The sequence below is a fragment of the Lissotriton helveticus genome, chromosome 6 (genome assembly GCF_964261635.1).
Source record: "Lissotriton helveticus chromosome 6, aLisHel1.1, whole genome shotgun sequence".
Classification (NCBI taxonomy): Eukaryota; Metazoa; Chordata; class Amphibia; order Caudata; family Salamandridae; genus Lissotriton; species Lissotriton helveticus.
Genome location: NC_136067.1, coordinates 1,266,336,154 through 1,266,359,483, shown reverse-complemented (window position 1 = coordinate 1,266,359,483; position 23,330 = coordinate 1,266,336,154). Strand labels below are relative to the sequence as shown.

The following is a 23,330-nucleotide window of genomic DNA, read 5'->3' as shown; positions in this document are numbered from 1 at the left end:
CTATTTGGATAGCTACGTGCAATGCCAGTCTTCTATGTCCTTGTTGAATCCATGGTTACTTTAAGATAAATGTAAAGTAACTGTTATATCATTTGTACTAGAAACATATTTATCTGTTGCCTAGAACACCCCGAATCGCTGTTGGGCCAATTGCTGTAAGTTGTTACAAGTTAATCTATTAAACAAATTGGACAAAGCTAAGGTTGAAATTTGTCAAGGTCATAGAAGAACTGCATACTGAAGTAATAGTTGCTTTTGCATTTTTCAGATGGGAATGTGCCAGCCAATTTGGAAACCTCCAATGGGCACATGATAATCGGCGGCGATGACCACCCAAGTGAGGGCAAGGTTTTAAATATTATTGAAGCTGGCAATGGATCAGTGCCTACGAAAGCAGTGAAATGTGAAGAGAAGACCGAAGGTAGGATCAATGTTAAAATCACAACCTGCACCCCCATTTGGCACACGGAGAGCTAGCATGCAGTTAGGGCAGTAAATATAGAGTTTGGAGATAATGGAGCTGAGTATACATTCAGTCCACTGCGCTGGTTTCTCAGCAGTCTCCTTTATTCCTTTAAAGTCAAAAGAAAAAACTCACCAAAATAAGCCGCCACCAGATGTTGGCTCATACTCCCAGATCGCATTAGACTGAATTCAGATCTCTTTGCATTCAGAAAGGATCTAAATTCACTTTTATTTAGACTGTGCCTTCCTGATTATCTGTCTTTGTTTACTACTATACCCCTTCTTCCGTACCTTCGTTCATTGTTGCTAGTGTTAATTCTAAATCATTCCGCTCTCCAGGGCAAGATCTGCACTATAAAACATATTTAAATAAATATCTTCGTCCCTAATTACCTTCACACTTTTGTAGGTATGGTCCCTACACTAGCCAAGAATGATGTCCGATCAGGACCGTAGAACTGTTTAGTGTACTTTTTCACCTGCCTGCCATTGACACTCATGATCTCCAAATGCTGTAAGCACCTATGCAGTACTTTAGTTTCCCTCTATTCTGTATGAAGCCCCTGGTCTCCACTGCTTTGGGTCATCTCAAAGACGAGCACCTTTTAAACTTGGGTGGTCTGATGCTGCGTCTCATTTACAGTTCAAGTCTGTATTTTAGTCACGTATCCAACCTCAACGTTCTTTCCACCATATTTTTCTAAGCTCATAAAGTACCCTGTACTTATATGGATCCAAAAGTGCCCTGTTGTGGATATTACTACATACAGCCGATTTTTAGAACCAAGCCCAGCATGGCTGTCATCCCACATAATGAGCATTTTAATTTAAAAAAATCCACTTTATGAACCTTTTTAAAGTAGATCACTGAATAGTTTTATGACACTCTCTTTTTTTGTGTGAAACAAGCAGCTTTATGAATCCAATTGTACTCATTGGTTAGTTTCAGAAATGTTTAAATGTTGGTTATGGGCACAATGGCTGTAATGTAGTGGATTTCTGTGGCTCATATATCAGCTTGCGGTAACTTCAAAGCAATAAATGTCACTTCTAATAGTTGGGATTTGGTAAAGACGAGCCCTAATTGCCATGCTGAGTTTGTGCAGGGCTATCACGGCACCCATGGTCTTTAAAGGTTCAATAGGTAGCTAGCAACGTCATTCGAGTTTAGACCCCAGCTATATGCAGATCATTCTTGAACCTGCTCCCCATGGGAACAGTCCAGCTCAAACTGTCAGGCCAGGTCCTTCCCTTGAGGAACAGGGTCAAGACTGATTTGCATATGGCTGGGTCTAAACTGGGGTGGCATGGTGAGCAAAAGAACAATAGATTTAACCAGGATCTGTTGACTAGAGGTGATTGATTGTTTTGTTTTGCATTCCGTCCATCATTTGTGTTTCTTTTGGTACGTTCTTTGTAGCACAAGTACTTGTAGATCCTGGTTGTGCATTCCAGTTGTCGAATACTTTTCTATCCTATACCAACGTAGAGGAGTGTGAAGTATTACAAGGGGCCCGCTCACCTTCCCAAAGTCAAGCAAAACAATCAATAGGATGGAACACCTCAGTACTATCTTTTCTCTTCTCAACTACAGTTACTAGTTATTTGCTTCAAAAACTGAAATTCCACACAAATAGTTTACCTTATCACCTGTCCATCCCTCCTTGTGTATGTAGGAATGAGAATGGTTAAGACTGAATATGCGAACATTGCAGTAATCTGAGATGTGGGCGAAGTACAATAAAGATGTCAGACCACTTCCTGACAGCAGGGCACAACGCTGAGTACCTAAATGGTGGTAATAGAACCGCTGAATCTCTAAGACACTAAAAACATTGAAAGAGTTCTATTCGAGAAGGAACAGAGATGGATATACTAATTTTCAACCCACAAGTTTTGATTAAATTATTAAATTCTTTGGAGGTCTCTACAGACTTACTTCATAGCAACTCGGATGCAATACCATTTAGTTCCAATACTGTGCCAGTCTCCTCCCAGTAACTGTTGGTAATTTACATTACCAGAAGAGAGGCATAAGGGGCTGGTCCCTATCTTTACAACCGAATATCACAGGGTTAAGTTCCTCACATTTCACATATTCTACTCCCTATTGTGTACAGGATAGGACTTTTTGTCTCTTTAATATACATATCAGTAAATGATTTGACAAATACCATCATGATGGGGCGGCCAATTCAAGTGTGGTTAATACATCCTCACAAAAAACTCTGACCATAAGTTAAACTGGAGAATGAAGTAACACCAAAGGGTTTGGTCTATGTGCACAAAACTAGCCCTCTGACTTCAACATTGCACTCAAATTTGTTATAAGAGCATAGATAATAATTCCAAGAACATTAGGGTGGTATTCTTAACACATGAGGGAGAACTAATAAAAGACAGTCGCGCAGAAATTTAAACCCATCAGACCGCGATATGTCATCACACTGTGACATACGATGGTCACTTGACAAGGAATGAAAAGGTGTTCGATAAATAATGCTGGCAAACAGTCTTCCACTAAGAAACGGGAAGCAGAGGAACTCATTAGATGCAAAGTTGGGCGTAGACTGTCAAAGTAAGTGGGAAAAGGAGGTATGCTTTTGATTCCACGAGCACCTCACAACATGGTTACTAGAAAGTCGGCCTCTCAAATTTCCCACTGCTAGAGCTTGATAAGAAGGTCCGCCCATCATTTCAGCCCCATGGAGCAGTGAAGTACACATGACTAAGTAGGACAAATACTATCTAGGATGATGTAAAAGTGCATAGTATGTGAAGAGCACAATACATTCATTTTAAACCTAAGGCTACAAGACTCACACTACACACCGCTCTATTGCATGCACTATGAAAACACCTTGATTGCAGGCGCACCTGCTGTTTTCCTGTGTGCAGTGATCACAGAAGACACGAAGATGTACATTGACTGTTTTGTTTTCTGCGCACCTGCTGTTTTGAATCACATTTCTGTCTTGACCTGTGTGCAGTGATCACAGAAGACACAAAGATGTGCAACGGCGATTTGTTTTCTGCTAAGCACATCTCTCTTATACCCACTGATGAATGCAAATGTAGGCACCGTACTAGGTCGGTGTGTATGGCACGCTAGAAAGAATTTGGATGAACATCATATTCTCACAAATAGAGAAAAAGGATTAAGCAATAGGAATCTGTAAGGGATCCTTGATAGGTCCTGACAAAAGCCATATACTTTGTTGAGGTATAGATGTGCTTGCTGAACCATGCTGACTCTGGGGTACCAGAGATGAACTCTCACTAAGTGTCCCCACCTGTTTTAACCTTGCCAGGGTGTCCTTGAAATATAATAAACTTCAGCCAGTTTTAATTTCAGGAGCCCCTATAACAACCAAAGAGCTCCCTTGGGTTTCAAGGTTTAGCCCATCCATATTCTCTGGACGAGGACTCTATGACAAAGCAACCAACTAGTAATAGTAGTGAGCGGGGGTTCTAACAAGAACATAGGGTGGTTTCTGTTAGAGGGATTTAGAGAGAGAAAAAGAGAATACTTTTCTATACCAGAGTCATTTTTGGCTTAAACAATTGTGCTATTATTTACCGTGTTCGCGGTCATCGTTCAGGCTAAAAAGCTTCAATAGCGATTTGTTTAAAGAAAAAGGGCCCCCTTGTCACAGTGCCAGCCACAGTGGCCTTTTGAGGCCGCCCTGTTGGTATTGTTCCTTTGCCACATGGAAGCCTGTGTGTACGTCTCTGCTTTCAAAGTGATCTGTAGAACACACGGCAGGAGCGGTTTGAAGGAAAACTACTCCACAAAGACAAATATTTGATATTAATATTTGATATTATAAGGAAAGTTTCTCACCCATCCAAAAGAGCTCCCACTCAGCAAGCCTCCTCTCCACCATGCTAGAAGTGCATTGAGAGGTAAGCGTTGTTCAATTATTTGCATCTTCCTAATACTTAAAATACGTCTGTCGCGTTTAAAGTGTCTAAAATGATGGGGTATATCTTGGAACTGTGGAGAAAATAAACCACAGTCTATTACATAAACGCTGTTAAGAAGAGTGGGCACATATGTGCTTTGCTCTGTGCTAGGAGATGGACGAATACAAGCAGACGCCAGCGGGTACTCCATAAATGAATTGTTACATTCACATGGTGTCTCAACTGGGACTGGTCTAAGGCGTGCCCCTGTGTTCACCAGGCCCCTTCCATGCAAAAATACTTTCTGATGTTCATTATGAACGGAGGAAACCCCGTCATCTTCTCAAATCGTGACCTCTTCTACTGGGAAAATCTATGGCCAGTGGGGGCTATTTCGGGATTCCAGATGTTAGATTATTTTTCTTGTTTCAAGCATTGCTGTTGATCGAGTACAGTGTTTACATAGTGGCGCAAGAAGCAGGGCCCGTCACGCAGGGCTTCGGCTTGCGATCAGTAATTGTTCAGTCGAGCATTGGCGTATGGTTGTGGAGGGACACGGTTTGTCAAGCGCCATCTTGAAGTGGTATACAATCACTGTGGTTAAGCGTAGTGGAGATCATTCATCTCTGCAACTCTTCAAGTTAAGGCATTAAATCCACAATTCAGGGATACACATATCTGTCAAGCTGTGTGTGAAGTTAAGCGTTGAAAAATGTAATCCGATTATGTGACTGGGAAATAAAAATGACAAAAGCAGGAGACACCTGCCAAATGCGGATGAGTTTACATGTATATGGATAGGAAGAGTCTGCTGATAAAGCACGTTGAGGCATAGAGCATGTATTAGTCATAGCACAAAACAGAATTGGAGTCAAGTGCTGGAAACAGCAAATATATATGCTTGACTGCGCAGTGCATTTTAAATCATGAAGGAGGATAAGCTAGCCATGTATGAAATAGCCTGGACTTGGGCCAAGATAATTTCTCATTTGTACTCCTGTTTATCCTTGCTGACCCTACGAGAGAAACAAAAAGCGAACGATGGAATGCTTAAATGTATCAAGGTCACTAGTAGCTACTCTGAGTGCTATTCAATGACATCGTTGTTTGATAACTTTACCACTACATATGGTTCAGCCACATGGAGCTTAGTCTTTTCTCCCCCTCAAGAGAGACAGCCCACCTGAAAAGTTTGAGGCCACTCAATCTCTGCATGGGAATTTGAGCACATCCAACTTAATGTTGTCAAACCGTACAAACTGGTATTGAGCCATCAAAGTGTTACATCCAAATTTAAGAAGATGCTAAGACTAAACCTAGAAACACCTAGCTAGAACTAGCCATTCTTTAAGAGAAAAATAGTGCACGCCCGAAGAAGTATACCATCTGAGAGGCTAAGGTGATCAGATTCCTACTGATTTGCTTAGATAATTGATGACTGCAGCATACATAGTACAATGTCTACAGGAAAATGTGAAACAGAAACGTTACTAATATAGTTCAAACTTTAATAGTGATTGTAAATTGTATCCTAGTAATGGGCCTACTTCTGCATGGGTGTTAATGTTTATTCATTTATTCTAATACTGACAAATGCAGTCAACAGCTATCTCTGTGCACTTGGCAGTTAGGTTTGGTGGCTTTACTGGGAGTGTTTGGATCGGGGGAGTGTGATAGGAAGGGAAACATTTAGGATATTGTGTTAAAGTTCAGTCCCATTAGCACAGGCTTGCATCTACAGGTCAAAGTAGGGTCTTAAGGGATTCCCGTAGGCAGTTAAGCTGTACCATTTTCTTTATAGTAGGGGTTCATAGTTTCCTTGAAATTATTCAAATCAAACATGTTCTTGCAATCAGTGTCACTACTCCCAGAGCTCAGTAAAGGATCTCCAAAGTTGCAGTTTTGGGATAGTTTGGAAGGGTCATTTGTCTGGAAGTCTGTGTTTAAAATGCAGAGTAGTTTGAAGTTGCTTTTATTGTCAGTATGTAGCCACCATTTGTACGCCATTTGTATGCCAAAGGGGGTTCATGTGGCTTGGAATGTTGGATGGTGAATAAATGCTGCAGTTGATTCTGGATAAGATGCAGATTTTTTAAAAATTGTTTTATTTATTATAAAGAAATCAAACAATCACGACCAGACATCATACACAAAAGAGAAATCCAGCATCTTGAAAAATGACAATGGATATTACCCAACCACCCGGCAGCCTTGACTTTCCTCTTGTAAACCCCCGTCTAACCCCTCACTTCTACTTCATCCTTGCCTCTCTACCCCAATTAAGCTGGTCTTTCATCGGGTGGAGGAGGGGAGGCATTTCAGTTTGCATCCAGCACCTCAAGCATCACCACAGAAATCATTCCCGGGGCTCCAAACCTTCTCAAATGTCTGCGGCAATCCCTGCGACTTATGCAAGGTTTCTGCAGCCGGCTCGCATCAGTACATATACTTGCCCCACTGTATGAGGGACGTAATGATCCTGGATCCCTAGACTTTCACCACGTCCAGTCTGGCTGCCATTATTGACAGACTGCAAAATATCTAGATATGATCTGATTTTGCCACATGCCCAATAGCGCTGGCTGAGGGTCCATCTCAATCTTCTCACCCATTACTCTTGCCATCGTGGGCATGAATGCGTGTAAACACAGTCTCTGTGACATCTAACATTATCAATTTTCGCCATTTTCAACAATACCGTTCCCAGGTGGCAAGATTTTAACCTGACCAGTCTAAACCCAGCCCTATCTTGCCACCTCTCTAGTATGCTTGCATTCCTCCACCCAGCATACATCATCTAGCCCCCCAAGGCCTTGGTGTGGAAGTCTGAACAAAGAACAAACCCCGCCAGTGGATAATGTGGTCCCAAGTCTGGGTTCCTAATGTACATGGGGTGATAAACCTAGAAGTTGGTACTGCACATTACGAAATTAACATGAATCAATTATTTGTAAGAGACAGTTTTTAGCAAATATATAAGTATTTTTATTTTAGTGTAGAAAACATTTATGTACATCTATAACACATAATTATTTTATAAATATAATACACATAATCAATTTGAAAAAGATAAAAAAGTGACAAAATTACATACTTATTTCGAACCTACCCAGTAACCAAGGCCCGTGGTTCCAGAAATACGGCACATTATAGAGTATCGATTAGATGCCGTGATAAGATCAATTGTCTGGAACAATATTCTGCTCTATGCCACATATTTACCATCTCTGTGTGGCATACAACAGAACAACCTGCATTGATTGAAGAATGAGAGTGGAATGTTTGAATCTTAGGTAGGATTAGGCTTTGAAAAACTGAAAGAATGATAGTATGATTGAAGTATGAAAATGTTACTGGGTAGGTTCGAAATAAGTATGTAATTTTGTCACTTTTTTATCTTTTTCAAATTGATTATGTGTATTATATTTATAAAATAATTATGTGTTATAGATGTACATAAATGTTTTCTACACTAAAATAAAAATACTTATATATTTGCTAAAAACTGTCTCTTACAAATAATTGATTCATGTTAATTTCGTAATGTGCAGTACCAACTTCTAGGTTTATCACCCCATGTACATTAGGATCCCAGACTTGGGACCACATTATCCACTGACGGGGTTTGTTCTTTGTTCTTTGTTCAGTCTTTCTTCCCCCTCGACCCGCCTACATCCAATAAGAAGCCCATTGGGGAACCCCCTTCTTTTGCCTCTTGGTGTGGAAGTGTTGAGTGACCGCTTCGAGTTTAAGAATTTCGTCATTCATGTCCCTGACAGCTGTGGAGTGTTCGTGCATTGTGAGCTCCATTGGCTTCACTCACTCTGAAAATTTGCAGAGGTCCAGGGCCCTCAGGGTCTTCTTTCCCACCTGCCCCCGGGGTGGCTTTCATCTCATGAGCTGGTGAAATAAAATGAGTATCCAGTCTGTGGGATTTTGTTGACTTATTGTCCTACTCGCTATCTTTGTTTCTCTAACAGGCAAGGCTGCACGCAGTCCACGTCGACTGCCTATTTGGTTCCCCTTCTTTATTTTTTCCGGGGCTAAAATGTTTTGGTGCTCCTTACTATGCACTAATTCATCTGCTCTAATTCTTGTTCCCCCTTCAATATGCTTCGCTCCTGTGTACACCATTATTGGGGGTTTTAGTGGGCCTTGCGGGTGGTTGCCTTCCTTCCCGACTTTGTGTTTTGTCCTGTCCCCTGGAGCATAGCTTCCTTGCCATCCTTTTGATCTGATAACTTTTATAATTCCTCTTCAAGGAACTACTTTTTAGGTCTCGCCTCAGCCAGTGCTCCGGCGAGATTATAGCAAGCGGAAAAGAAAAGTCTACCAAAACGGCTGTGGATCGCATACAGTTCATGTGATCTATGCGCGTGCACACCATCTCCAGCCACATAAAACACCACCATTTTGTCTGTGCCTCGGCATCAGACTTCAAAGGCTGACGCTCCCCTGCCCCCCCCGCGTGCACATCGCGCACCACCATTCACTCAGGGACACCACCACATCACTCAGGGACACCACCACATCACTCAGGGACACCACCACATCACTCAGGGACACCACCACATCACTCAGGGACACCACCACATCACTCAGGGACACCACCACATCACTCAGGGGCACCACCACATCACTCAGGGGCACCACTCAGGGGCACCACCACATCACTCAGGGACACTACCACATCACTCAGGGGCACCACCACATCACTCAGGGACACCACCACATCACTCAGGGACACCACCACATCACTCAGGGACACCACCACATCACTCAGGGACACCACCACATCACTCAGGGACACCACCACATCACTCAGGGACACCACCACATTACTCAGGGACACCACCACATTACTCAGGGGCACCACCACATCACTCCGGGGCACCACTCAGGAGCACCACCACATCACTCAGGAGCACCACCACATCACTCAGGAGCACCACCACATCACTCAGGGACACCACCACATCACTCAGGGGCACTACCACATCACTCAGGGCCCTACCACATCACTCAGGGACACCACCGCGTCACTCAGGGATACCACCGCGTCACTCAGGGACACCACAGCATCACTCAGGGTCACCACCACATCACTCAGGGGCACCACTCGGGGGCATCACCACATCACTCAGGGACACCACCACATCACTCAGGGACACCACCACATCACCCAAGAACACCACCACATCACTCTGGGACACCACCACATCACTCAGGAACACCCACACATCACTCAGGAACACCCACACATCACTAAGGGACACCACCACATCACTCATGGACACCATCACATCACTCAGGGGCACCACTCAGGGGCACCACCACATCACTCAGGGACACCACCACATCACTCAGGGACACCACCACATCACTCGGGGACACCACCACATCACTCGGGGACACCACCACATCACTCGGGGACACCACCACATCACTCGGGGTCACCACCACATCTCTCAGGAACACCACCACATCACTCTGTGACACCACCACATCACTCGGGGACACCACCAAATCACTCGGGGACACCACCAAATCACTCGGGGACACCACCACATCACTCGGGAACACCACCACATCACTCGGGGACACCACCACATCACTCGGGGACACCACCACATCACTCGGGGACACCACCACATCACTCAGGGACACCACCACATCACTCATGGACACCACCACATCACTCAGGGGCACCACCACATCACTCGGGGACACCACCACATCACTCAGGGGCACCACCACATCACTCAGGAACACCACCACATCACTCAGGAACACCACCACATCACTCAGGCACACCACCACATCACTCAGGGACACAAACAATCACTCAGGAACACAAACAATCACTCAGGAACACCACCACATCACTCAGGGGCACCACCACCACATCACTCAGGGACACAAACAATCACTCAGGAACACAAACAATCACTCAGGAACACCACCACATCACTCAGGGGCACCACCACATCACTCAGGGACACCACCACATCACTCAGGAACACCACCACAACACTCGGGGAAACCACCACAACACTCGGGGAAACCACCATTTCACTCGGGGACACCACCACATCACTCGGGGACACCACCACATCACTCGGGGACACCACCACATCACTCGGGGCCACCACCACATCACTCGGAAACACCACCACATCACTCGGAAACACCACCACATCACTCGGGGACACCACCACATCACTCGAGGACACCACCACATCACTCGTTGACACCACCACATCACTCGTTGACACCACCACATCACTCGGGGACACCACCACATCACTCGGGGACACCACCACATCACTCGACACCACCACATCACTCGGGGACACCACCACATCACTCGGGGACACCACCACATCACTCGGGGACACCACCACATCACTCGGGGACACCACCACATCACTCGGGGACACCAACACATCACTCGGGGACACCAACACATCACTCGGGGACACCAACACATCACTCAGGAACACCACCACATCACTCAGGGGCACCACCACATCACTCAGGGGCACCACCACATCACTCAGGGACACCACCACATCACTCGGGGGCACCACCACATCACTCAGGGGCACCACCACATCACTCAGGGGCACCACTCAGGGGCACCACCACATCACTCAGGGACACCACCACATCACTCAGGGGCACCAACACATCACTCAGGGGCACCACCACATCACTCAGGGGCACCACCACATCACTCAGGGACACCGCCACATCACTCAGGGACACCACCACATCACTCAGGAACACCACCACATCACTCAGGGACACCACCACATCACTCAGGGACACCACCACATCACTCAGGGACACCACCACATCACTCAGGGACACCACCACATCACTCGGGGACACCACCACATCACTCGGGGACACCACCACATCACTCGGGGGCACCACCACATCACTAAGGGGCACCACCACATCACTCGGGGGCACCACCACATCACTCGGGGACACTACCACATCACTCAGGGACACCACCACATCACTCGGGGACACCACCACATCACTCGGGGTCACCACCACATCTCTCAGGAACACCACCACATCACTCTGGGACACCACCACATCACTCGGGGACACCACCAAATCACTCGAGGACACCACCACATCACTCAGGAACACAAACAATCACTCAGGAACACCACCACATCACTCAGGGGCACCACCACATCACTCAGGGGCACCACCACATCACTCAGGGGCACCACCACATCACTCAGGGGCACGACCACATCACTCGGGGGCACCACCACATCACTCGGGGGCACCACCACATCACTCGGGGGCACCACCACATCACTCAGGGGCACCACCACATCACTCAGGGGCACCACTCAGGGGCACCACCACATCACTCAGGGACACCACCACATCACTCAGGGACACCACCACATCACTCAGGGACACCACCACATCACTCAGGGACACCACCACATCACTCGGGGACACTACCACATCACTCAGGGACACCACCACATCACTCGGGGACACCACCACAACACTCTGGGACACCACCACATCACTCGGGGACACCACCAAATCACTCGGGGACACCACCAAATCACTCGGGGAAACCACCACAGCACTCGGGGACATCACCACATCACTCGGGGGCACCACCACATCACTCGGGGGCACCACCACATCACTCGGGGACACCACCACATCACTCGGGGACATCACCACATCACTCGGGGGCACCACCACATCACTCGGGGGCACCACCACATCACTCGGGGACACCACCACATCACTCGGGGACACCACCACATCACTCGGGGACACCACCACATCACTCTGGGACACCACCACATCACTCAGGGGCACCACTCAGGGACACCACCACATCACTCAGGGACACCACCACATCACTCGGGGACACCACCACATCACTCAGGAACACCACCACATCACTCAGGGACACCACCACATCACTCAGGAACACCACCACATCACTCAGGAACACCACCACATCACTCAGGGGCACCACCACATCACTCGGGGACACCACCACATCACTCGGGGACACCACCACATCACTCGCACCACATCACTCGGGGACACCACCACATCACTCGGGGACACCACCACATCACTCGGGGGCACCACCACATCACTCGGGGGCACCACCACATCACTCGGGGGCACCACTACATCACTCTGGGACACCACCACATCACTCTAATACACCACCACGTCACTCTAATACACCACCACCTCACTCAGCCCACCACATCATCACTCAGCACCACAGCAGCACTGTCCTTGCTTGCTACCAACAAGCATTGCCATAGCCAATAGGACTCGCATTAGGAAAGTGTAAGCTATTGGCTTTGTGAATAACAATTCTATTAATTTAGATATTTTCAAAGCCAACACATATTTAAAAAATGTGTCATTTACAATTCCAATAGCTCACTCTTTCCTAATGCAAGACCTATTGCATTGCAAATGCTTGTTTATTTTGCCTTACCACTCTATGGGGATGCTTCTGCTGTTTTTATTTGTATTTTTCTGCTCCACCCCCTATATGCTGCTTCCTTATTCACACCCAGGCCCAGCACCATACTCTCTGGCACCCGCATTTTTCTCTATTGCTCCTCCACTCCTCTGCATCCCCTTTTTTCTTCTAATTGAATTTTGATTTTTTTTTTTAGGAGGGCCCAACAGCTGCACTCTTCTACCATGCTGCTTTTTTGTCAAAATGTGCTTTTGTGCACATCTTAATTATTCTAATGCAAATTAAAAAAGCAAAGTGACAACAGTGCCAGGACGTTTGGGCCCATATATGGTGATTCACACATGTGTATATGTCTTCACGCGAGGCTACATTAGTTAGGATACTTACACCCTCATAAATGATGGCACACGTATGCATCATTATTTTTCTTTTTTTTTTTTTTTTTACTAATGCTGAGCAGCATCTTCAAAGAGAATTGGCAAAGCCAATAAGTCTGTATAGTCAAAGCCAGAGGGCGAAACCTGTTGGCTTTGCCGTTGTTTGTTTCAATAGTTGAGTGCGTATTGACGTCTTGCACATGCTTTGTAAACAATCTGCTCTGACTTGTGAAAACAGAGAAGGTTGTACAATGGTGCATAGTCCAGTATAATTCTACTCTGTCATTTTTCACTTTTTTGAACTGGAATGATTCTCACTTGCTTGAAGTCAATCAAAGGTAAACCTATGAGATTTTCAAAGTATTTCTTCTAACTTCTTTTATGTGACATTCAAACCATAAAGCAAAGTTGGCAGAATCTTCGAGTTGAACTGTATTTCTTTCTTGATAACCTGAGTTAGTTTTATATGCAGGCGGTTAATCATTAACAATTGTGACTTCGTAGAACTAGGTGAAGCAGCATACCAAGAAATGTAACCACTAATAGTTTTGTCTCTAGGTGTGGGCACAATGTCGAAATGTTTCCTTGTATAAAATGCATAATTCTATTTTTCGAAACATGTGTTCAAACCTGCATGTATTATGCCTCACTTGAAAATTGAATGTGAGGGCATGCCTCATATACAAAAGTCATGTAAGATTTCGCTGGGAGCCTTGTTTGAGCATAAAATAGCTCTCAGCTGCAACACACATACGTTTCATAGTTCCCGCAACTAACTTTCTACTCCAACTGAGGGTCTCCTGCGAGAGAAAATAAAGCTCAAGATTGTATCCGTCCCCCCGCCCCCACCAGAATATGAATGCTCAATAAACAAAATCGAATAAAATTGAATTATGCAAAATTGAGCTTCAACTATAAAGAAAGCTTTAGGGACTAGCCTCAATGGGGGCTTGGAGAAAAGCGTGTTGTGTTCTGAGGTATCTGCCTCATGGCAGGTTTATTATTATTTTTTCTAAATATAGTGAAAGGCTGAAAATAATTGTGTTACAAGTTTCTCTTTGATGCCACAGTTTGTTCCAACAAATATGCAAGTCTATAGAAGTTACATCAACTGGCGAATTATTGCTAGACAGATATGCACATAATATTATGCTGTTCGTATTTCAAAAGGCAAGGTGTGAAAACTGAAATTCATAGAAATGAACATTCAAAGAACATTGTGAGTAACGATAAAGACTGAGAGTTGGTCGCTGTCAATCAGAAGGCTTCATTCAAAGGAGGGCCTCTTCCAACTATTCGTTCCAAATTCCACTGTTACCTGAAGTACAGGCTGGACGACATACTAGGCAGAACTAGAGTAACAGTAACAGTGTTTTTTCCTGGATTCCACATCATCTATTTTGTACCCAGAACATTAGCCAGAAAAAGGCGTGCCACGTTGAGTAGTTGGAGGCAAATTTCTTGTGTGCAGTAGGAAAATGAAGGGAAGTTTATTTCTTTTTAGACACAAAATGAATTCAGGGTTTTGTGTTATGTTAGAAAAACTATTTGTTCCTGCAAACCCACAAATCGGCATTCCTGTATTTCTCAAGGGAATGTTTTTTCCTGGTGATGGTTACATTTATCAGTCTTCTTTTGTTATCGCAGCTCAGTATTGATCTTTGTAGTCGGGTACTTTTCAAGGCATCTGCAATATCTTATGTTCATCAAGTGATTTGCTTTGTAACCTTATTCATCCACTTTTCCGTCGAATTGTGGTAATTGTACTGATTTGTCTCATGGGTTACATAAATGCATCTCCTGGATCAATATTTTCTTTCATGCTCTGGTTTGAGCACTTCAAAGCAATATAACTTTGCTGATTCGAATGCAGTTTAGTCACAAAAGAGCACTTGCTAGAAATGCCTTTTCTGCAAGTGATTTTCTTCCAGGGTCCATAACCAGAGGATCCTAGGCTATTCAGAAATTACTTGAAAAACAAACATTACGTTTCCTGTGTTTAACAAATCACCATTCAAATATCTCGAATATCTGCTCCTGATAAAGCATGTTATCACCATCTTCTCTCATGAGTACTTATGTTATCCCCCCTATTCAGTTTAACTTTGTTCTTTTGGTTATTTAATTTGTTCCAGGTTGAATGCATTTTTTATTGCAATAGTAGTTTACAAGCATCTCCAAGCATTTGCATTATGACGTTTTAGTTCTTACGAAGAGTATAAAAGTGTACTGATTTGAAAGCCGCGTTAATTTGGTCACTTGGGTAGTTCTTAATGCCACCATGAGATGGCATCAACTGGTTGTGGTTATACTGGAGAGATTGAAATAGGGACGTGGGGAAAGGGAAGCCAGGGATAAGAGAGGTTGAATGAGCCTTCTGTATGGAGCAGTCTTCCCCAAATTAATGGTGTCTCAAAGGACATAACGATGGTGAGTTTGGTGGCGGGTTGGGTACACCAGCATAAACAGTCAAAGGATGAGTGGGGAGAGAGAATAAGAGGTATGGGGAGTCTGAAGTCAAGCACACTGGTCTGCACGTTTGGATCACCGCACATGAAACCAGACGTGCAGTCTAGTGTGCTTTCAATTCACTTGAAATGATATACTTTGCAGCCTAGCAATATTTGTGGGTATGTTTTTCATGCTACCCACAACTATTTTACACAATATAGCAAACACAAGCCAGTTAATTGCTTTCTTCTTGTTGTGATTTAGCGTTTCCCATCATTATTAGGAGCAATCACTGTGTAAATCATTTTAGATAGACATTAACTCTCTGTTTGGTTAGGGAAGGTTCTTTCCCTCTACTCATTCCTAATGGTCCTTCAAGGTCAGCCCCTAGAGGTTCGACACTCAAGGACATTGCAGCATGCACCTAGAGGCAGCCGTTTACCTCAGGTTGCTGGAGTTCAATTCTCTTGCTGAAGACAAGATCCATTCACTGCGCACCACTTGGCTCCAACAAGGAATCCCACTTAGTGGGCATACGTGCTTCCATTAAGGACCACACCACATAGATTGGGACCCAATCCCAGCCCCATGCGTCCGTTTTCATCTGAAGCATCCCATGCATCACTAGCGTTCAGAAAATATCTCCACATCCATCGTACACAATTGTGCAGGTGCTTCCTAAACCTACGTCGTGATGATGGCCCTGTCTAAATTATATGCTTGGGGTTGAAACTTTGACTTGACACAATAATAGTGTTCTGTTTTTTTTTGATTCTGGAGCATTTCAATCTGTGTTAGTGTGATTACAAACCACTTATGCCTCTTGGTTCAGTCACTATATCACGTACATAGATTGTATAGCACTGACTCACTTTACATTCACTTATTTTCACTTGCACTGCATTGCTGCGCTGTTTGGGATCATCTTCTTACTTATAAACTGATCTAAGCATAAAATTGCCTTGATAATTTCTGGTTGTTAAGAAAGTAAACTAAAATAGGCCAATTAAGAAATGGAACCGATCACTTGATAGTCAAAATGACTAATTCCAAGGAAGTGGAGGTTTACAATTCCCCGTTTAGGGTCCACTGTTTTGATTTTCAGATGCCGCATCTATGATTGGCCCCTGTTTTTTTCCTCCTTTGACCTAAAATTTCGATATATATATTGGCACTCTTACGCCCTTGTTTTTATTTTTCTTTGATTTCTGATGATGCTCCCAGCACTCATGTTGAGGAAATCGTGGACCATTTGCTGATCCCTAATATTCTGTAACCCTCATGGCTGGGAAAAGCCTAAACCTGCCCCACTCCTGTACCCTGTGAGGACAAGACATTGCACTGTGATATACTGTAAGTTCTGAGCTTGATCAACGGAGCTCAGCCACAGCCCACAGATGCAGTTGTAAACGGTCCCCATTGGACATCTGTTAGAAATTGGGTTTCTGGTTGGCAGAGGTATGTTCCCTGTCCAAGCAAGAACCACAGTCATAGTCCGGGTAAGTGTAGTAAACACTCAAAGTTTACCTGTGCTCACCCTCTGGTAGCTTGGCACAGAGCAATCAGGCTAAACTGTAGAGGCCATGTGTAAACTATTTGTGCACAGTAACACAGTGATAACACCACAAACCGACCCCTCACCACTTTAGAAAAATAGCCAATATTTATCTGTGAAAAACTAGACCAAAACGATAATAATCCAACATAAACAAGTCAAGTTATTAATTCTGCAAGATGAAATCAAAATGCAGTGCTTACAATTTAGTAGTTCTAACTGGGGCTATTTGGTCGTGCTTGACCGGGGCAAATCCAAAAGTTCAGTCCGACCGCGATGGAGCGTGGCTTGACAACTTTACTCTGGGACTCATGCAGCAGCTCTTCTTCCCCATGAGACTCTTAAAGTTCTGCAGTGATGTGGTAGTTAGCAGGCTGTGCTGGATCAGCAGGGTTAGGTCAGCAAGATCCTGGTCACTTCATCAGCTCATCCCAGCCCTCTTTGTGGGCGAGTATTCATCTGGAGTTGTGTATGTATAGGTTAGGATTCAGCCAGTTGATCCATGAATTTCTCTCATATTATCAGTCATACTAACAATGGAGTCATTCGTGTGACTTGGAGATTAAATACAATAATTCAGATTTAATTGTGTGACCAACCTCGATCCCTTCGGTGATATAAGGGAGATTATCAAATATTTTCTTATAAAAATTGATGTGCAACTCTTGCACATTCTTATACTAGTTTTTGGGACATAAGCACGCTGTTATGATGTTGTTGTCTTACCTGTCATCAGATTACCTGCATGTGCTCCGTATTCTAAGTTCCTTCTGTTCGAATGTTGGGCTGACGACACTCGATAGTAGACAGTTGCACTGGACTGTCGAGGTGGTCGGATGCCAGGTTGCTTACTTCCAATAAACATACCTGAATTGCTACTGTCTCAGGTTTGTCTTCTTGAAGAGGCCACGAAGCAACACAACACACGCCTTTGTGTTGTGCATGTACGAAATTACATCTCTTTTATATTTATTCAAGCAATGTATTTAAGAAACACAGACCAAATAGAAACACAATGCGAAAGATGTAGCCAAACACCAAACTTCAGATTAAGGGCCATCTTCTGATCAACTTCCTGCCTTAAAGTGAGCAAAGGAGGGACCTTCTTACCGCTTCAGCAGGTGAATTACTGCAGTTGTAATGATCCAATGAGCTGCACAGAACTCCCTTTCCAGAGAACAGCACCATGTTATTCCGAAGCCCGTGTGACTTTTTTTAGTCTGCCTGAACAGCCCACTTATGTTCTAAAAATTGTTTGCTTGCAAACATATAGTGTCCATGGAAACTGTTATAAGCCTGCTTTAGTCCTGTGTGACTAGTTGCGTCCTGTGAGTCAACTGTTCTGTCAAAACAACAACTGCTTATGATTTCAGGATTTTTAGAGTTCAAGGAGAGTATGAGTGGGAAAAAGAGCTTGCCACACAACTCAAACCTGTTTAGGTTGAAAGTGAAATAAAAAAGTTCATGAAACGGCTCAAATTGGAAAGAAGGTGGTAGGGCAGACTGGGCCCTAAAAATCTTTGTGTTGACATTAATTTGTCATCATGCAGGGTTAAGCTCCATTTTCTGCGCTAAAATCTTTCTTCTTAGTCTCTGTGATGGACCTTGCAATGTCGTATTAGGAGACAAAGAGCAAAACTGAAATCAGAAATCTCAAATCAAATATCATTAACACTTTAAGTTCAGTCAATGATGACAGTTGTATTGTAGTTCACAAGCTTTATTTCAATGAAATAAGTTTACAGAAGTTCATCAAAGAAAATGGTTAGAATATAGCATCAGTTGATAATTTGCAATAAGTGTGTTCCATAAAGGAAATAAGTTCCCTATTGTATAAATCAGGATTAGAGTTTAGATTTCAAGAACCCACTGAAGAGTTTGAATTCAAGGAAAATAGTGAAATCGAAGGAGCATAAATCTTCAAAGCCAGATTAAAGTAGCAGAACTTCCCATAAAGCGTACTTCATAAGACTCCACCGAGTCTCAATAAATCTGAGTAGATCAGCACACAGTTGTCAAATCAAATAGCAAAGTGAGTCATAGGGGGACAACAGCAGCAGTAGCCACAACTGTCATAAGTCTGGGGAAAAAGGTCAACAGCGTCTGAAGTTAAACTACCTAGAAACACGTACTAATATAAAAGTCAAGAAAACATGTTGAAAAGATTGTAACAAGCTTCTTTCTCCAGGGACCAATCAGGTGGCAGGATTCTTCAATAAGCAGGTTCAAATTCTCCGTCCCCACAGAAAAACATGCGGTTTATTCTTTTTACCACATGGTTAGCTACAGACAGTCTTGCAGAGTTAAATTCTGGAAACATCAGGCATGTTTCCTATAGTCCTCAAACAGCAATTGACTTTCTACATCTCAACTTGTTTAACTGCGAGAAAAATGAACTAATGACTAAAAGGCAAAATCACTGTTAGGTAATGCATTCTTTCTAAAGACAAATCAAGCATTATTGTTTAAAATGTACAAGTTATTCTATTCAATGTTATATGAAACATAAGCAAATAGGAAGTTCATGACATATAAGAATAATATATTGCTTATGAAAATAATATACTTGTTAAACCGGAACAATCTGTAGTTATGACAACATCTCTAAGTAGGTCACTCTATGGTCAAGCTTTGAAATCACGTGGTGAATGTTTTAGCAATATTAAGATCATTTCTGGTTAAAGAAAGCTTGCTTCTTAGCCCTCCTATGGCCTACATGGATAGCAATGACTGCCTGCCACGAATCATTACATTTCAAATGCGTGTCAGTTTAACGTTCGGTTTCACACTCTTCATTACACATTTAGCTTATTGAGTTTATACATTTTTTCGTTCTAATTTATAGATACTGTTAAAGGTATGTTTTAGTTAAAATATTTTCACAAAAAGGTCATGTCATTGCAACCGTTGTACTTTACGAACAACTATCCCAGGTGTGTATTATCCAGCTGAAACAGAGCACGATACTTGAACTTGTAACGCTAAACAGTTGCATGTGGAATTGTGCAATACTTCCACCATTCCCAAAGGATCAAACTGAATCATTGTAACAATAATTAGAACAAAATACCATAAATAGTAAGAATATAAAAATAGCAGGTAAAGTGATGCCATACCAGTGAAACAAAAAAATATTTAATTTTCAAGAGTCCAACATAGATTTACTGTACAATACATACTGCCTACCTCAGTTTCATTAGGTATATGTAAACAGAACCACATACAGAGGAATCAAACATTGGCAATGCCAAACAGGTCTGACTATAAAGAAATGTTGTATGGTAATATGAAGCTTAATAAGTAAATAGTATGGGAATGGATATGTCTTTGTGTGGAAACAAAGAGCTTTAGAATAACTATTGGTGTAGGTTAGACGGTCAGGTGACAGTTGCACTTTCAAGCTAGACCTAAACACCCTTGTAGGTTAATGGCTGCTCTCCTCCTATGTGTGCCACGCCAGAAAAAAACACCATAAATTATCTTGTTATCCAGGACCAATGCTTAATATTTTTTGGAAACCTAAGCGTGGGATCCCTTACCAATTGCCCTGCCAATGACAGTACCAACACAAATACTGACCATCACCCTCCTACACATGCCAAATTCGGACTATTCCAGGCCACCCAGAGGTCCACGAATGGGGTGACCTGCAGGAATGATTCATTTAAATGTGTATTCATTGTTAAATACTCTGTGGTTCTTCTCGTCTCAAAATTAGACAGACAGCGCCACAATGTGGGGAACTGTCATAATTGCTGAGAATTAGGTGCCAGTGCTGAGCACCAGAATCCACCAGCCTAAGTTAAGCACGATCTAAGACACTTTAATGGCATTACTGTGTCATGTGTGTGCTCCTGAAAGTTACAGCTCATGTTGCTGATAAATAAGTAAAACGGTCCCAGCTTTGAAGACGGCAAGCACTTTTTTTGTGGAAGCATTTGTCTACCCAATCAAAACCTGTACTCCTGGCTTCCAAATTATGGCGGAGCCAATTCCCAACTTTTGTGATGCTCATATAATTGCCTGTCAACAGCTGCGCTGTCAATACAGACCATAAAAAGCAGACCCACAGTTTAACAACTTCATCTCAGCCGCAACCACCCTAGGGCTCCCCCAAACTACAACACAACCACTAGCTTTACTATACAAATTACCCAACAAATAGATAACTCACTGAAACATTTGCATAATGATCAGAACAAGTTAAAAAAAATGTTTTTACAGTTTGCTGAGAAAAAAAACAAGAGACTGGTTCATCCAACGTAACTATGTCCAAGTTTTGCTTCCAAGTGCATTTTGAGGTTGTGATATAGCAGCACTCTTTCTTCACTTTCTCCCCCATAGAGAACGCTGAAAAACGTGCAGGACCATTGGCAACCTCTGCCGTCCCTCACCCCAAACCAAAGAAGGTCCCAATACCTTCTAAAAATGCTGCTGCCGCCGGCAGTCAAAAGAAAGCTGATGCCGCCTCAAAAAAGCCTGTCAGGGGTTCTGGCAAGCAGCCTCCCGCCCCTCCTCCTAAGCCAGCGAATCGAGGTGTATCTCGGGAAGCTTGTGAGTATTTGCCAGTTTGCCCTTACTGCATGAGCACAATTTGCTAGACCGGTGTTGCTGCATGATTCCGTGTTGCATGTGTTCCGTGTTTCCCTTTGACGGTAACATATCCTAGCACGCAGTAACCTCTGTCTAACTTGTTGCTGGTGACGTTATGCGATATGTGAGTTAGTAGGCCTTTCTCTTCACTTTCTTCTTTCTAGTGAACAATGACAGCGGCCCTGGAGCGCAGGTGCCCCACTCTAAGCCCAAAAAAGCAGGGACCTCTTCTAAAAATGTTGCCGCTTCTGCCAGCCATAAGAAAGAGGATAACCCTACTAAAAAAACTGCCAAGGCTGCCGGCAAGCAGCCTCCTGTCCCTCCACCCAAGCCAACCGGCAGAGGCGTGACGCGGGAGAACGGTGAGTATTTTCCAGGCTACAAGCGCTACTGCATGCTCAAGTGCACTCACTTCTGGCTTGTTTGGGCATCAGTTAAAGGCTGTGTCAGAGAATGTCACTATTATAGGTAATGTCAGGCAACACAAGTTTGGAAAATGATTTCAGGTGCATCATAACTGGGAAATATTTTTAACAGCTTTGTGGAGTATTCGCTCATAAATAGTTTTATACAAAATAGTTGAATATGTTTCAGAGGAATTGAGAGTGTTCCTAAGGCGGTGAAGTGATTGTATGTAATAAAGTTTATTTCAGGGAAGCTTTACTGGCTATTGCCATCAGGGCAAGTTACGGGTACTCTCTTCAATAAATGGAGGTTTGGGGTATTTGAAACGGGCCGCCTTGGTCAGTGGGTTGCACTTTTTGGGTAATGATGAATGGAAAATGGAAGCTGCTTGTTTTCCAGAAAATAAAATGCCCTTGCTTTTCTTGATATTGAAGAGAGCTGTTAAACTTTTTCACAAAATATTTCTGCTATGTTCAGTCGCTATATTTCTTGACTCAAGTGTTGATAGTTTGCAAATAATGTTCAAATTGTGCCATCGAATTATCAAGCACTTAACAGATGGCCCCTTCCCAAGAATAGTGTTTCCCCTTGCTCCATTTTCAGTGAATAATTGAAGTACTCAACTCGATGCCTCATTGATACTCAACGTTTTTTTTTTTAAGGGAAAGGAATAGAGAATAACAGTTCGCAACAGGGGTGCAACCATACCCGAACTTGGGTGGCGGAGGGGTGAAGGGTTCTAGTACTTCAAGCTGGAGTTGTGGGGCTACCACTTCACGTAATGGGGCTGAGACCTCCTCCGAGCCAGTATGAAAACGCACATTGCCAATATGTCTGCTTTAAATGTGCTAACACGTGCACCCAGCATTCACGCATGCCTGTATTTTGATGCTTTAGCACATTAAAGCCTGATCTGTTGTCTTTGCCAAAGCATTCCTCTGAGACACTAAGCACTGCTGGAGCTTCAAGAGTATCGGACAGACCTGCGATCATCAGATGTCTAGAAGATAGTTGGTACCGAGAGAACCTTGAGCCTGAGTGCATGTCTGACACCGAAAAGAAAGCACTGATG

General features: G+C 43.6%; 1 protein-coding gene across 3 annotated transcripts in view; it reads left to right on the top strand.

The window, feature by feature from the left end:
- The window catches only part of PHACTR2 (phosphatase and actin regulator 2), a 662,085-nt gene that overhangs the window by 462,665 nt on the left and 176,090 nt on the right, over window positions 1-23,330 (top strand). Inside the window, exons 4-6 of one of the 3 annotated variants that reach the window (XM_078648995.1) lie at window positions 269-421; window positions 21,605-21,814; window positions 22,018-22,215. In XM_078648995.1, the coding sequence (XP_078505121.1) occupies window positions 269-421; window positions 21,605-21,814; window positions 22,018-22,215 (561 nt within the window). The remainder of the gene's footprint in view (window positions 1-268; window positions 422-21,604; window positions 21,815-22,017; window positions 22,216-23,330) is intronic. The other 2 variants (XM_078648996.1, XM_078648997.1) reach the window with 2 other exon arrangements.